The sequence below is a fragment of the Microcaecilia unicolor genome, chromosome 2, assembly GCF_901765095.1.
Source record: "Microcaecilia unicolor chromosome 2, aMicUni1.1, whole genome shotgun sequence".
Taxonomy (NCBI): Eukaryota; Metazoa; Chordata; class Amphibia; order Gymnophiona; family Siphonopidae; genus Microcaecilia; species Microcaecilia unicolor.
This window is the reverse complement of record NC_044032.1, coordinates 114854740-114872319: the sequence shown is the minus strand read 5'-3', so window position 1 is coordinate 114872319 and position 17580 is coordinate 114854740. Positions and strand designations below refer to the sequence as shown.

Sequence of the window (17580 nt, the reverse complement as noted above, 5' to 3'; positions counted from 1 at the left end):
CTCAGGCACAGACTGTATAAGTCTGCCCAGCACTATCCCCGCCTCCCAACCTCCAGCCCCGCCTCCCACTACCGGCTCTGCTATCCAATCTCGGTTAAGCTCCTGAGGATCCATTCCTTCTGAACAAAGTACCTCATGAACAACTCCTCAGGAAATTAAAGGGGGTCTTTTAGCTTTGCTTCCATACTGTCCAAATAGAACATTAAGATCCGCTCGTCAGAATCAACTGTTTATTACGTGTTTATTATTTTGGTTCCTGCCAGAATCAGTGCTCTGTCCCTTCCCCGTAGTATGATAGAAGCATCAAGAACTTTGACACCCATGCCAAATGTTTAATTTTTCTTGCCTCTGACTATAGCCATTCTAACTTTCAGCACTGTGGTCTTCTCTCCTTATGAGCCTGAGGAGAACCCAGATTCAACCCTATTATGAGGAAAAGGAAAGGCTGCTGTTGGCCAGACAGAAGACAGACTTCTGAGCAGACATCAGCTGACTTTACCTATGCCACCCAGAAGCATCAAGAACTTTGATATCCATGCCACACACACAAAGCCAGATGAATCCTATCAGTATGTGTAAAAGGGAATTCTTGTATGACTAACCATCATTGAGTTTTATATTTCTATTAATATAGGATGAAACAGATCAACTGCATATAGTGAGACTGACTCTCCAGCTTGAACCTCGATTAAGAAAAAACAAAACAAAAAAACCCTTACCTATACAAGCATTTTTTGGCAAAAATATATACGCTTGTCAAAATTACCACACAGTAAGCACACATATCACACTTGGCTTACCTTTCAAAGATTTTTCTTAAAATAAATATATTATATAAACAAATGAATGCCAAAAGTCTGTTAAAATTACATCAAAAAAACTTGAAAACCTTGTTCATTAGGATAATAACCCATTGAATTCACAACTGATTTTTTAAACACTTAAGTTAACAGTTCTGAATATTGCCTGGAGTGGTTTTGACAAAAGGTAAGACCCATTCAGAATAAATTTATCTAAACTTCAGTTTGTTTTGTTCACATAACTATTAGAAACAGTCCTTGTTTTGTTAAACTCAATGCCAATTGTAATTTCTTTTCAAAATTGGTATAGTATTAATACTAGATACAATAAATCAAGTTCCTACTGTCCTTTACTACATACACTGAGATGCACTGATCATTCAGTAATGTTTAGAAAACATTATTATTTTTCAAAACATACCTGTACACATTTAAATTAACAAAACCAGATAATAAATGAGTTGCTTTAGTATCTGTGTACAACAAATTTAGCATAAATTAACAAGCAATTTCTCTGAGAGACTCAGCTGCCTTCATTGGTTTGCTTCAAAATTTATAATAAAATGAGCCAGTATCTTAGTGTAAATAAATGGAATTAATATGGAAACAAAAACCATACACTGGACAATATTATAGAACATCTGAATAAACTTCATACAGAAATATCTTCCAGTATAAAAAAGGAAGAACTCTATACAAGCAATAAGATTAACTATGTATCAATTAAAGATGCGTTTTTCTTTCACGCAAGAATAAATTGGTAATGGCGCCATTTCGTGACAGTGCAAAATATCCTGAGAAAAGAGTTAAAATTACAACAAAAGACACAGGGCTGTCTTCACTAAGTTCTCACAAAAAACACAATAAAATATTTTAAATTAATGAAAAAGTGGATAAAAATACATTTTGTGTTCTTAACACAAAAAAGGAGCTATGACCCAAACATTGCTCGTATGTCTTCACTTTGCAGATAATCAGAAAAGGATTGCATCAAATTACTGTTAAAATCTTTCAAGTTAACTATGGCCAATAATACATAAGGAGGTAATTTGTAATTCAAGTTTCATCATATTTTTTGTCAGTAAGCTACAAAACTGGATCTAAAATTTACTCTAAAATGCACTACTTAAATTTGCAAAGAGGTCCTCCTTGACGAGGATGTTTCTAATTTTGTGCAACTTTGATGCAGAGCCCAACATAGTTCTATGAAAGGGCAGTGTATCTTTCAGAAGATTGGCACTGAAATCTATTTTCTTTAGCTGTTTTCTAGTAACTTGGCCAAATTATCTCGCAATTCAGTTAGTTCAAAAATTTTTCCATCAAGAATTTCTAAAAGCGTCTTCAAGTTATTGCGAAAAGCTTCTTGTTCGTTCTGACTTTTCTTCAGACGTTGCTCCAAATCAGCAAGCTGAACTTCTAAGTCCTTGTTTCGAGTTTCTACTTCCTTTAAAAATGATACAATCACAGCATCATAATTAGTATAGTTAAAAAAAAACAATTTACTCTTCAAATTATAGAAAAAGAATATGTCAGAAGAAAAGGAACACTTGGTCCACTCAGTCTATCCATTTGTACATGCCCAGCATGCTGAATAGGTCTTCTCCCTGCCTTTGGCTCAAAGGTTCCTCTGTATTTGTCCTAAGCATGCCTGAATTATGTCACTGTTTTGGCTCCTATAATCTCTGTTGGAAGCCTGATTCAGGTGTTCAACACCATCCCATTAAAAAAAAAACATACATTCTTTGTAGCTTCTTTCCCTTCAGTGTCTAATGACAACCCCCTATCCTTGATTTAATCTTTCTAAGCAAAAATGCTTCCTTCTGGTAATTCATGACAGCCTACTAGCTATCTGAATATTTATACAGTACCACATCTCTCTTTGTATTCCTCATTTTAGAAAGAACATGTTTAGTTCCTTCAAAACTCTGTATGTATGGTTTACTGCTCATGTACCATTTTAGAGGGCCTTCTTTGAATTGCCTTGACATGGTCAATGTCCTATTGTAGATGTGACAACTGCAACTGAGATTACGAATAAGTTGCAGGTATAACAGAAAATCCACTAGGGTGGAAGAACGCTAAATTCCCACAAGAGATACAAAGGAAATAACAGACAGTGGGAAGATTACCAGGAGCCTAAGAAACAAGGACAAGTTTATGGATTAGGTTTTATTAATTGAAGACTCAGTTGCAGGTATCACACCTACAATAGAACATTTAACATGTTGAGGTAATTCAAAGAAGGGCCTCCAAAATGGTGCATGAACAATAAGACCTGCAGAGAGCTAATTCTATTATTTGCTTTCACAAAAGTTTTGAGGAAGATTTTCAAAGAGCTGCTGAGTGAAAAATTCAGTTGTAGTTAACTATCAGCATAGATATTTTTGACACCCCACTAATCAATCTTCCCTCTTGCTCCTCAATCTTTTCAAAAAAAGTATCAAAGGATTAACTGAAATCCAGATATGCCACATCTGCTGCACTTCACTGCTCTTCTAATCTGGTCAATTCATCAAAGTCGTCATGTCTGCTTGGCAAAACATACTTGTCTATGATCCTTCAATCCACTGGTTTTATAGCACTGCACTATTCTATCATTTAATAATGCTTTCATTACCTTGACCACTCCTAGTTGATTCTACTCTTCTAAATGGTATTACATTTATTCTTCTCCAGTCTCCTGGAGCTTCTTCTGATTCAAAGGATAAGTTGAAAAAAAAAAAAGAAGCATTTTGGGATGCACCCCATTAGGTGCACTGGCCTTGTTAACTTTTATTATCATCTCCTTAGTAAAAGGCAGTATGTATTCATTCCACAGTCCCTTTGTGCCCTTGCCTCCTCTGCCTTTTGTCCATAGTGCTCTTCTTCTAATTATTTATGTTTGGGCAATTGTTTGCAATTCAAAGAAAGGCAAAACAAGTCCAAAAAAGTAAATAAATGAATGAAAACTGAGTTGCAAGAACTATGAAACAATCTGACTTCAATTCAGTGACATGTCATCAATTGATCCTCATTCATAGCGCTCTGAATGATACATCGCCACTTTATATGACTCAGGTATTGCAAAATCTGTCAGCTTTCCTGGGCACTCTTCTGCCCTGAAAAGCCAAAACACACTAACTGGTGAGAATGTAAATATGAGAGAAGTCCAAAAAACTGATCTCTTTGAATAAATCCACGTGATGTAATTCTTGACCAAAACTAATACAGTACTGTGTTCCGGCTTAACATATCTATTCTATTGGAGTCTTATATACCGCCAGTTTTCCAAAAAGGATTCACAGCGGTTTACATATCAAGAAGAACTCTACAAAGAGAGAAGTAACATCTCAAAAATTAACAATTAAAAAAATCAATTTAAAATAAGCAAATAGCAGCTAACAGAGTTCCAACTACTGATCAAACAAATAAGTCTTTAGGACTCTCTTAAAGGGAAATGGGACTTGATATACCGCCTTTCTGAGGTTTTTGCAACTACGGTTTACATATATTCAGGTACTTATTTTGTACCAGGGGCAATGGAGGGTTAAGTGACTTGCCCAGAGTCACAAGGAGCTGCAGTGGGAATTGAACTCAGTTCCCCAGGATCAAAGTCCACTGCACTAACCACTAGGCTACTCCTCCAATCAGGAAAAAGAAGAAGGTATATGTCTTAACTCTGCTGGCAACGTGTTCCATAGTCTTGCCTCAGCAAAGGAAAAGATTTCTCGGTAATAGTTTTAAAATGAGTATTTTTCAAAGAGGAGAAACCTAATTTCAAAGTTCTCGCAAATCCCAAATTTCTACTCCCTAACCTCGAGAGGGGTCTTTCTAAATAGTGCATATAAATAATGCACAACTATGTATTCGTGGGGGAGTAGGAGACCCTACATGGGACATGAAGTATGTGCAGGAAGGTTTACTCACGTGGGATAAGTTTGAAAAGAGACTTAATGAGCATTTTCCACTGATATTTGGTAAACGGCAGCCTGGGCAGAGTAGACCACCTAAGAAATATGTGCTGTGGACTTTTCTGGATTTTACTACACTGATTTCTTCACTTATGCCTATTGAGAAGGGGGCGTATCAGTGGATTGCAGCATTTGAACGAAATGCTATGGGACATGAATTGAGTATTGGGGATATTAAAGCATTACTATTGAAATTACCAGGTGTTGATGTGGATGCAGTTTTGAAGGGAGCAAGGTTGAGTTCTGTTACCCTTACCACAACTTCCCATGATGGGGTTGGTTTTGGTGCATACAGGCAGCGGGTGTGGCAAGCATTGAGGGCTATGTTTCCGACACAAAGAGATTTCTCTATCCTCATGCACAAGACCTGGGACCCCAATATGGCGTCCATACACACATTTTTGACAAACTTTCAGGAGTGGTGGAGGCAGACGGAGCAACCTTTTGATGCACCAGGAATGCTTCCGTTATTCTTACAATCACTAAAAGGGCATTGCCACAGCCTGTAAAAAAGGAACAAGAATATTGAAGCCTTTGAAGACAAGTCTTGGACAGAGGCATATGCACATATTGTACATTTTTGTCAGCAGCATAAGTCAGAGTTAGAGAGGCCAGAAAAAAATCTTGCGCGAATGCAGAGTAAGCTACATAATCTCCAGCTACAGGGGCAGAAAAAGGACAGTGAGAAGTCGAAAAAGAAAAGGGTAGTTACTAAGAAGGTAAAAGAGTGGATGTCAGATCCAGATTCTGATTGGGAGCAGAGTGAAAATTCAGAGGATAAGCGAGATTATGTATAAGGCTTTAATAGGAATATGTTTTCAGGGGGCACAGATAAACTGGCAGTCAGGACCACGAAGATGGAGAGGTTTTGCCAGGGCACCCATGAATACAGGGGGTCATGAACATGGAATGGACAGTCCAAATCAGAGGGGGAGCGGAATGTTGGAATTGTGGTATGCGAGGGCATTATGCTTTTGAATACAGACAAAATGCTCTCTGACCTCGCCCTCCTCCAAGAGGGAGGGCTGGTGGTCCTATATATTGGGACCCAGAAGAGCATTTGCACACCTTTCAAAATAATGGTGCATCCTCACTTATTGCTGCGATGCAGGTTTGTGCACGTATGGAGGAGCCTTTTGTTACTCTTACTGTGAATGGGGTGCAAATGCCTTTTCTTGTTGATTCTGGTGCCACTTGCTCTGTGGTTACCTGTCTACCCCAGGGCGTGACTCCGTCTTCTGTTTCTATACCAACTGTAGGCTTTGCAGGTCTTGATCAAAATATAAATCTTACAGAGCCTTGCATTATACAATGAGAAAGTGAGGCCACAGTTGCCCAACTTCTATATGCGTCCCATTATCCCGTTAATCTACTTGGTAGGGACTTCTTAACTGTTTTTCAATTTTCAGTTTCTTTTGCTCCTTTTCCTGAATCTGCATCTCCCGTTTTTCAATTGTTATTGTAGGAGGCTAGAAGGGTGGCCGCTACAGAACCTGACAGTTATCCTTTACCTAATCATGATGCCATATGGGCCACACCCGATAACACATATGGAAAAATGAGATCAGTTGCGTCAATTACTTTAAAGACTAAACTTGAGGGCATGGGACCCAGGAAGTCTCAAATACCCTCTCAGTAGGGCAACTCTTGAAGGTATTTATCCAGAAATCTAAAATCTATTGGTATATGGTATTATTGAATTAAGTGATTCTTCTTTTAATACCCCATTGTATCCAGTCCCTAAGGGGGAGGCTCAGTGGCATATTGTTAACGATCTGCGAGGGCTTAATGAATTAGTGGATAATGAGTTTCCTAAGTTGAAACTCCTGCTACTATTTTACAATCTGCGTCTCTGGGATCTTTTCACACTGTCTTGGATTTATCTAATGCATTTTTTTGTGTCCCTTTACATCCACAGATTAGACCTCTTACAGTATTTCAGTATGAGGGCCAAACTTATCAATGGACACCGTTGTTGCAAGAGTATGCTGACAGTCCTTCTGTGTTTTCCAGGGCTTTCTCTTGATTTGGCGGCATTTACTTCTTCATTGCTGGATGATGTCACTCTTCTCTCTTATGCTGATGAGTTGCTTCTCTCTGCTCCAACTGACGACTCCTGTATGTATTGTACTCGCAAGTTGCTACAGGACTGTGGTTATAAGGTCAACCTTAAGAAGGCCTAAATTTGCCAACATAAAGCTTCCTTTCTGCGTTTTGACATTGGATTGCAAGGTAAAACTTTAACTTGTTCATTTCAGGAGACTCTCTGTCTCAATTAAGCTATCCAACTATTGTTCGGCAGATGCGAGGCTTATTGGGACTCTAATTTTTTGTAGATTATGGATTCCTGCTTTTTCTACATATACTCTACCTCTACACAGACATTTATGTGGATCTCCTCCTAGTTCAGCTTTATTGTCTCTTACTGACATGATAGAGGTATATAAAATAATGAGTGAACAGGTGGATGTGAAGCGTCTGTTCACGCTTTCCAAAAATACTAGGACTAGGGGGCATGCGATGAAACTACAGTGTAGTAAATTTAAGACAAATCGGAGAAAATGTTTCTTCACCCAACGCATAATTAAACTCTGGAATTCATTGCCGGAGAACGTGGTGAAGGCGGTTAGCTTAGCAGAGTTTAAAAAGGGGTTAGATGGTTTCCTAAAGGACAAGTCCATAAACCACTACTAAATGAACTTGGGAAAAGTCCACAATTCCAGGAATAACATGTATAGAATGTTTGTACGTTTGGGAAGCTTGCCAGGTGCCCTTGGCCTGGATTAGCCGCTGTCGTGGATAGGATGCTGGTCTTTTCCCAGTGTGGCATTACTTATGTACTTATGACTCTGATCTACAGATAATCACTGATCTCTCAACTCTTCTTGTGGATTCTCCCTTTTTGCCTTTTGTTGATCTGTCTCAGCCTGTACACCTTTATGTGCATCATGGAGCCAGTGGTTGGGCTGCGGCTGCTGCTCAACTCCCTTTCTTTAACCCAGTGGCTTATTTTTCTGGTTCTTTCACTTGTTTAGGTTCTTGTGTAGCAACTCTTTTGAATTCTGCTGTAAACCTTGTTCCCATCCGTAAATCTGATCCTTTCTCTTTTCCTCTGGACCGTTTGGATTTTCCTTCACGCCCCACACATCTTTGTGGAATCCAACCCTTCCCCTTCCTTTTAATCGTATATTATCCTCTGACCCCTCCCTCACCACTGGACCTTTTGGTTTACTGATGCTTGTTTGTTGGATTCCACTGTTGGTTTTGCTTTCCTTCAATTTACTCAAACTGAACAGTTGCTTGCTTGTCATCAATATCTTCTATATCATGGCTATTCTGTCCAGCAAGCGGAACTTGCCGCCGTGGCTGCTACTTTGTTGACTGCTCCTCTCGATGAATCTCTCACTGTTAATTCTGATTCTCATTATGTTGTTTCTTCTATTCATGAGCATTTGCAGAAGTGGAACCAGCGTGGTTTTGTTTCTTCTTCTGGTTCCCCTATACAAGCTTTTCATATTTGGTCCTTGATCCTTGAATCTTTAATTACTTGCTCTGACTCTGGGCAGCCCACTGCTATTTGTTGGCACTGCTCCTACTACTTGCATAGCCAAAGGCAATGCTTTGGCTGAAGTTGCTGCTAAAGATATTGTTTCTTATGCTTCGATTTCCTCCTCCACTATTTTTGTTTCTACTTGTTCGATGCCTTCCCCTTTGTTCTCTTTTCCTTCTATACAGGATCTACAACGTTTTGCTTCTACCGAAGAAAAGGCTCAGTGGAGCCTTCTGGAAGCTACTTGCACCTTTAGGCTGGTTTGGTCCTAATGATCTTCCCTGTTGTCCACCTGACTCTTTATTACTTCTTTTGCATGAATGCCACTATTATTCCCATCGCTCTGCTCAGGTGTATGACTTATTATCTACTTTTCTATGGGCCCCAAACCTTAAGCAACGCTGTCATTCTGTTGTTCAATCTTGTGCTGTTTGTACTACTTCAGTTCCCCATAGGGGACCTATAATTCCTTCTAGCCACATACCTAAGCCTTCCGACCCTTTTCTTGAATTGCATTCTAATTTTACTGATATGCAGTTTTCTTGTTCTGGTTATCGTTACCTCTTGGTGGCAGTATGCGCTTTTTCTCAGTGGATCGAAGCTAAGTCATACCGCTCTGAGTCTTCAGAGGTGATGGCGCACTTCCTGTTAACTGATCTTGTTCCTCGTTTTGGTATACCTCAGCGTATTGTTACTGATAATGGGACACACTTTTGTAACACTCTTATGACTCCCCTTTCTGCAGATCTACATTTTGATTGGCGATATCTCTGTGTATTCTCCCACTTCCAATGGCTTAGTGAAATGGTGTAATGGACTCTAAACTTAGACAACCGACTGCTTCTTGTTCTCAATCCTGCCTGATTGCCCTTCCAGCAGCCCCATTTGAACTATGTACTGAGCGTTTACTGACACTTTCTCCCCTGTCTCAATTTCCTATACCTCCTTGTAAGCCTGATGAAATTTCTGTTTTTGTTCGTAATTTACAGGTTTCTACGCAAAAGATTACAACACTCCAACAATCAGCTACTACTCTTGCTGTCATTTCCCCTGTGAACTAGCGATATCAGTCTGGAGACCTGGTGTACCGCAAGAATTTTACACACAAAATCTGGACTGCTCCTGTGCATACCGGACCCTTTCGTATTGTGACCATTACTCCACCAGCAGCTTTATTCGAAGAAGATACTGCATGGACTCACTTATCTGACCTTCGCCCTTCACCTGCTTTTTCTTCAGGGACATAGTTCATTTTGGACTTTGGAATTTGTCAGCATGTTTTATTTGCCTTTTATCCTTTTGGTTCTTTTCCCTTATCATGTCTTTTTTGCTCAGTTTCTGCCCCCTTCTATCCCTCTGTTTCTCATATTACACTTAATGCTATCCTTAATATGTCTGCCTCTGCATTTGCCTGGTCGTCTAATACCTGGTACCATATTGTGTCCTTTGCTGTGCAGGTTAATTACTCCTGTGTAGCGTGTGTGCGTTCCTTCTTTACTCTTACCTCTCTTTCTTTTGTTCTTACTGAACCTCTTCCTGTTCATGAAGTTTATTGTTTATTGCATGCTGGTATCTGACAGAACATGCCCCAATATCTTCAAGTGCAGGCCGCTCAATGGACCACGTATAATTGTGAACGTGCTTGTGGTCCTAATCCTTATGATATTATTCTTTCTTTCATCTTTGCTACTCCATCGCCTCCTGTTTCATCATCTTCTACTCAGACTTTCATTGGAGCGTCCCTTAATGTATCCTCTTGCTATGCATGCAATGGTTCTGTTGTAGTACTAATTAAATTAATATCCACGGTATTTAGAACTTCTTTTGGTTTTCTTTCCTCAAACTATTCTATATGTAAAACTCGTCATATTTCCTCTTGGTTTGATACCCCAATTAATCTCTCTCAATCCAACTCTACAGAATGATTCCTTAGCCGTATCAATTAACCTCTGCCTAACACTTCTGTACCCCTTACACCTGTTTTTGTGGCCGACCCTCTTCTTTCAGCCCCTCTCTGTATTTCGTTTTCTGGCACAGGTCAACATTTGGGATCAGTTTTGTCCTGTGTCCGGACTGTTCCTTTTAATCCTTCTCGTGCTATCTTTCCTTTCATGGATATTTTCTGGCAGTGTTCTACTTACTTATACCCATATATTCCTCGCAATGCTTCTGGCGTGTGTGCACCTGTCCAACTGTTTTTACCTGTCGCTATTTATCTTCTTACAAATTTTTCTTTTACCTCTAAGTGGATCAAGCGGTCTAGCTATTTTGCTTCTGCTGAAACTGATGTTCCCAATGAATTTCATTTATTTTCTAGCACTGAAATTGGTGCTGCTTCTTTCTTTACTTCTGGGCTTCAGGTTTCAGCAAATGCAAGGTGTATTCATAAAATTTGTTATGATATGTTAAAATGTATTAACTTAACCACTGATGGTCTTAATGCCATTTCTGAGGAATTAGCTGCAAATACTCAAATGACTTTACAGAATCAAATTGCCCTAGACTACCTCCTAGCCAGTCAAGATGGGGTTTGTGTCCTTTTTAAATCCACCTGGTGTACATATATCCCCTCCCATTTTTCTGCTGAGGGTAACTTAACTAAAATAATTGCTGAACTTTGTAAGTTAGAGTATAGTATGTGAACTGCAGCTAGCCCAGTTGACTTTTCAGCTGAAGCCTGGGTTTCTGGCCTGTTCTGTTGGTCTTCTTTGAGTGCCACCTTTAAAGGTCTCATTTTTGCTATACTGGGTTTTGTCTGTATTGCTTTCTTATTCTGTTGTGGTATCTCATGTGTTGTAGTTTTTTGCAAAAAATATGTTACCAAGGTCCTAATTGTCAATGGTCCCTCCATTCCCCATGAAAAACACTTCCTCTGCTTAACGCTACTTCTGTGTAATACCTACCTCTCCTAGCCACCATGTTTTTTTCTTTCGTATTTTTTATATCGTTTTATATCCAGCTCCTTTATTCCCTGGCACTTAGTACAAAGCTCTCTGAAGAACCCAGTCTCTCACTTTCTTGGGTGGAAGGCCACAGGATCTTTGACCCTTGGCCTTCCAAGAGGGAGATGTATATTCCTTCCTCTGCTTGGTCTGCAAGCTTCGCCTGCAAGCATTCAGATCAGCTGTCATGAGTACATAAGTTTTATTTCCCAGTAAATAGCAAATATTGTTATGCACTTCTAGTAAATCACATGACAAGGAGAAACACATGAGGAACTGAAGCTATGCGGCCCATATATTTCAGACAAAAACTGATATAATTTTGATGGTGAGTGAGGCTGAGGACCCTCCAAAGAAGGAAAGGTTCCTCCACAAATATGTGTTTAGAGAAGGAGTCAGGTGTTTCATGCAACTTGTTTGCTGTTGTTGTATGATGGGATCACTCATTAGAGAAGGGATTAGCCAATGAGCACAAAGTGTGCATATGAATAGGAGCAGGAGAGGATGGTAAGAATAAAGGAAATAACCTTTTTTGTACAATGAGAAAGAGTAACAGAATATAACCATATATGTATAATGAAAGAAAACAGGAAATATCCTTAAATGAACAGTGGACTTGGAGAAAATCCACTGCTTATTTCTGAGATAAGCAGCATAAAATGTTTTGTACTTTTTGGGGATCTTGCCAGGTATCTGTGACTTGGATTGGCCACTGTTGGAAGCAGGATGCTGTCCCAGTATGGCAATACTTATGTACTTATTAGTTAGAATAAGAGAAATCATGTGATTTAGAAGAAATAAAACTTATAACTGTATATAAGTGCCGAATGAGAAAGCCTAGCTGAACAGATTTTGCAATTTCACTCTGAGCATCTTGCTTACTGGGTGACCAAAACTGCTCCAGAGGGACCAATTATTTTTTCTATTGACTTAGAGAAATATCAATAAAGATTTTACTTGTTTGTGCCTAAACTAAGTTCGATTGTCTCTCTTATTCCAGCCAGAGAGATTTTCTCTAAGGCTGAAGTGTTTTCCCCTCCCAAGGGGAAGGGATTGGGAATTATACTGGGCATAAAAGAAAAATATTATCTGCATAAGATAGAACAGAAATCCCAGTACCAGAAAAACAACTGCCCAGATAACTCAAATACAGTGGTGGAAATAAGTATTTGATCCCTTGCTGATTTTGTAAGTTTGCCCACTGACAAAGACATGAGCAGCCCATAATTGAAGGGTAGGTTATTGGTAACAGTGAGAGATAGCACATCACAAATTAAATCCGGAAAATCACATTGTGGAAAGTATATGAATTTATTTGCATTCTGCAGAGGGAAATAAGTATTTGATCCCCCACCAACCAGTAAGAGATCTGGCCCCTACAGACCAGGTAGATGCTCCAAATCAACTCGTTACCTGCATGACAGACAGCTGTCGGCAATGGTCACCTGTATGAAAGACACCTGTCCACAGACTCAGTGAATCAGTCAGACTCTAACCTCTACAAAATGGCCAAGAGCAAGGAGCTGTCTAAGGATGTCAGGGACAAGATCATACACCTGCACAAGGCTGGAATGGGCTACAAAACCATCAGTAAGACGCTGGGCGAGAAGGAGACAACTGTTGGTGCCATAGTAAGAAATGGAAGAAGTACAAAATGACTGTCAATCGACAAAGATCTGGGGCTCCACGCAAAATCTCACCTCGTGGGGTATCCTTGATCATGAGGAAGGTTAGAAATCAGCCTACAACTACAAGGGGGGAACTTGTCAATGATCTCAAGGCAGCTGGGACCACTGTCACCACGAAAACCATTGGTAACACATTACGACATAACGGATTGCAATCCTGCAGTGCCCGCAAGGTCCCCCTGCTCCGGAAGGCACATGTGACGGCCCGTCTGAAGTTTGCCAGTGAACACCTGGATGATGCCGAGAGTGATTGGGAGAAGGTGCTGTGGTCAGATGAGACAAAAATTGAGCTCTTTGGCATGAACTCAACTCGCCGTGTTTGGAGGAAGAGAAATGCTGCCTATGACCCAAAGAACACCGTCCCCACTGTCAAGCATGGAGGTGGAAATGTTATGTTTTGGGGGTGTTTCTCTGCTAAGGGCACAGGACTACTTCACCGCATCAATGGGAGAATGGATGGGGCCATGTACCGTACAATTCTGAGTGACAACCTCCTTCCCTCCGCCAGGGCCTTAAAAATGGGTCGTGGCTGGGTCTTCCAGCACGACAATGACCCAAAACATACAGCCAAGGCAACAAAGGAGTGGCTCAGGAAGAAGCACATTAGGGTCATGGAGTGGCCTAGCCAGTCACCAGACCTTAATCCCATTGAAAACTTATGGAGGGAGCTGAAGCTGCGAGTTGCCAAGCGACAGCCCAGAACTCTTAATGATTTAGAGATGATCTGCAAAGAGGAGTGGACCAAAATTCCTCCTGACATGTGTGCAAACCTCATCATCAACTACAGAAGACGTCTGACCGCTGTGCTTGCCAACAAGGGTTTTGCCACCAAGTATTAGGTCTTGTTTGCCAGAGGGATTAAATACTTATTTCCCTCTGCAGAATGCAAATAAATTCATATACTTTCCACAATGTGATTTTCCGGATTTAATTTGTGATGTGCTATCTCTCACTGTTACCAATAACCTACCCTTCAATTATGGGCTGCTCATGTCTTTGTCAGTGGGCAAACTTACAAAATCAGCAAGGGATCAAATACTTATTTCCACCACTGTATACATTGAATAGATAAGGCGAAAGTGGTGAGACGTGAGACACCCCACATCCAGGGCTCCATCTGGAAGATTTACCACCTTTACCCTTAACACCTAAGACCTAAGCTTCAAAAACAATTCAAACCAACGCAATACTAACACCCATCTCATTTAACCGAAAAATAAGAATTGAATGATTTATAGTATCAAACGCTGCCGATATATCAAACTGAAATAATATGGCCTGCCGACCTCTACTCAAAAACTGTCTAATTTTAAGGACCAGAAGTGGTGTTTCTGTACTATGTTTAGACCTAAAAACATGCTGGGTTCTATGAAGTATGTAAAAAAATTCTAAGAATTTCTAAAGCTGTTCGTTAACCAGGAATTCCAAAAGCTTGGCCATCTATGGTATGCTTGCAAATGGACAATAATTTTCCACTTTACATAAATCAGCATACATTATTTCAGACAAAGTTTCAGGATAGCAGCCAGACTGTAGCATCATATTAACAAAAGCAGTCAACCACTGCAAAATTGATGATTTTATTTATTTATTGGGATTAACAGCCTATATGAAGAGATTCACCCAAGGTGGTGTACAGCAGGTAAAGAATTTTTTTGAAAACCTAGTAAGAGTCTTCAAAACTGTAATAGAGGAAACTTACTCAAATTTTTCCTATATTCTATCTGCAGGAATATCATTTCTTTGATACTATGGAACCTATCCCTATCAAATTATCTAAAATAACCTTCACAAAAGAATCCCTAATTTTATTCACCTTATCCTGAAAATATTGTGCCAGATCCTCAGCACTTGGCTGCAACACTTCAGGAGTTGCAAGTACTGAGTTTATATTTGTTAGACCTTCAAAAATTTTAAAAAGGGCCTTTGAGGAGTTACCAGAGTTTCTTATTTCTTGGCTAAAGAAAACCTTTTTTGCCTCAACTATTTGACTCTTATAATTCTTAATTTCCCTTCTCCAAGCCATATAAGACTGATTATTACCCTTTTTCCTTCAAGTTTGCTCCAAACGTCTACATAACTGTTTAGTATTTGCAATTGACACACTATACCAAAAAATAATCTCTTTCCTAGCTTTCTTCTCCTTCATGAGTCCTAAATCATCCAATATATTATGAATCATATTATCCCATATTTCTAACATAATTTTGAGAATCTGTATACAACTTAGGTGAAACTTCTTTCCAAAAACTTAGTGGATCCACTCTTTTCCTGTGTTTTTGGGCTTTTGCTACTGGCTTGAAAATGCATCCAAATGTTAAATGGCTTCCATATTACAAAATACACAGTAACTACAGGACATCTCATGAGTTAGCTTAGTTTTGACAAAAATTTGAGTTACTGTGCTCTGGCTTTTCAGGGCAGTATTGTCAGAGGGGACATAAATGTCTTCTTTACCATTTTAGAAAGATTGCATTATACTGATATAAAAGAATCAGCCTTTTCCATTGCAGATCCTCTGCTATCGAATGAGTTGCCAGAAAATTTGTATTTATTCAAGGATGCTTTAAGGCAGTGGCTCCCAATCATGGTCCTGGAAGCACCGCAGCCATTCAGTTTTTCAGGATACTCACAATGAATATTCATGAGAGAGATTTGCATAAACTGGCTCAATGCAAGCAAATATATCTCATGAATATTCATTGTGCTATCTTAGGTTAGTTTCAATAAATAGTTGCAACAAATTTATATAATATACTCAACAACTGTTACAATTGTATCCATCTTTATTCCATCTTTATGATATTTAAAGATGTAATAAAGATGGATACAATTGTAACAGTTGTTGAGTATATTATATGAATATTCATTGTGGATATACTGAAAACCTGACTGGCTGGGGTGCCTCCAGGTTTAAGAAGCAGCTAAAATCGTATTTGCAATCACAAGCCTTTTGCTTTCGGCAGTAAGCTGTCTTATTTATGACTGGCACCAATGATATAGTTTTGGAATGTGTATGTTTTTATTGTAATTTGCCTAGGTAATAGGTGGACTACAATGAGATATAAATATATACATTTCTTTGCCAAAGGGCAGTGCTTCACTCTGTGAGAAACACCTTTTTCCTATAAATTAATTTACCAAAGAGCTCCAGTGAAATACCTCTCGCACATCTTTCTCTTCTAATCAAATAAAAATCAATTCTCCTCATAAACACAAAATAGAAGAAACTCAACAGTGCATTCTGTCCAACTCCTAAGCTGTAATACATTTTGCTCAAATCAGACAAGAGAAAATAGGAGAGAAGTTTGGACTTAAGATGAAATGGCATTCAATATATACATATTTTTTTAATTTAGTCATTTAAAAAGAGACGTTTGATCAAGTAAGCCTGAAAACAGTACCAGGAGTTCCTCTTCATTCCACGTAATATTTTTTGTCAAATTCTGAGTACTTTGTGTTCCATTACATTGCAAAATGAGAAAAATCTCACATAAAGAATGAACTTTCTAAATGCTTCTCCAATGAATCCTCACTTCTATATGTTTAAAATGTATAGCTTTACACAAAACCTTTATTTTTATATCTTTAAAATTTATAGCTTTTATCCATTTGCTCCTTTATGTCTCCAATCAATTGCAACCAAGGTCTGAGGATACTGATAACCATGTAACTTCATTTGCAACTACCTGGGGATTTTTTCTTCTACCCTATTTTTTAAAAAAGCGAAGATTCTTACCTGTAGCAGGTATTCTCCAAGGTCAGCAGGCCTTATATTCTCACGCATGGGTAACGTGATTCCCCCATTGCCCAGTTTGGAGCTAATGAAAGCTGAAAAGAGCTCTGTGGAGCACGAGACATGCTCCACCGCACATTTGTGAGTGCCTTCCCACCCACCACAAGAGCACAGTTACCACAGTACAAATACTACAGCATAGGTGACAAAAAGGCAAAAAGGAGACAACTCCAAGGGGAGGTGGGAGGGTTTGAGAATATAGGGTCTGCTGTTCTCGGAGATACCTTCTACAGGTAAGTATCTTCACTTTCTCAAAGGACAAGCAGGCCTATGTATTCTCTCACACATGAGGAATCCCTAGCTACCAGGCTCACCGAAAACCACCACCATTAGTAAATTGGGCCTCGCAACAGTGAAGACATAACAGAGATCAACCTGAAACAATATACAACTATGCGAGAGTGCTGCATGGAACAGATGTTGGGACGGGGTGGAGTTGGATTCTACACCCCAAACAAATTTTGGAATACTGTCTGTCCAAACAGACTGTCACGTCAGGTTTCCTGCTCAAGGCAGTAGTGTAATATGAATGTGTGGACCGAAGACCACATTGCAGCCTTGCAAATTTCTTCAATGAAGGCTGACCAAAACTGGGCTACCGATGCAGCCATGGCTCTGACATTGTGAGCCTTGTCATGATTCTCCAGGGTCAGCCCAGCCTGTGTATAAGAAAGAAATGCAATCTATCAGTCAATTAGAGATTGTGCGTTTCACGATGGTGACCCATTGTATCGCTCCATGGTGCATCTGCACTTTGAGTATTGTGATCAGTTCTGGTCACTATCTCAAAAAAGATATAGCAGAATTAGAAAAAGTTCAAACAAGAGTGACCAAAATGATAAAGGGTATGGAAC

At 39.4% G+C, this 17580-nt stretch overlaps 1 protein-coding gene across 2 annotated transcripts in view; it reads right to left on the bottom strand.

Moving 5' to 3' along the window:
- Window positions 1–856: 856 nt before the first annotated feature.
- HOMER1 (homer scaffold protein 1) overlaps window positions 857–17580 on the bottom strand; it is a 274935-nt gene continuing 258211 nt past the window's right edge. For both annotated transcript variants that reach the window (XM_030193230.1, XM_030193231.1), the window contains exon 9: window positions 857–2244. In XM_030193230.1, coding sequence (XP_030049090.1) covers window positions 2056–2244 — 189 coding nt within the window. In that variant the 3' untranslated portion in view covers window positions 857–2055. The remainder of the gene's footprint in view (window positions 2245–17580) is intronic.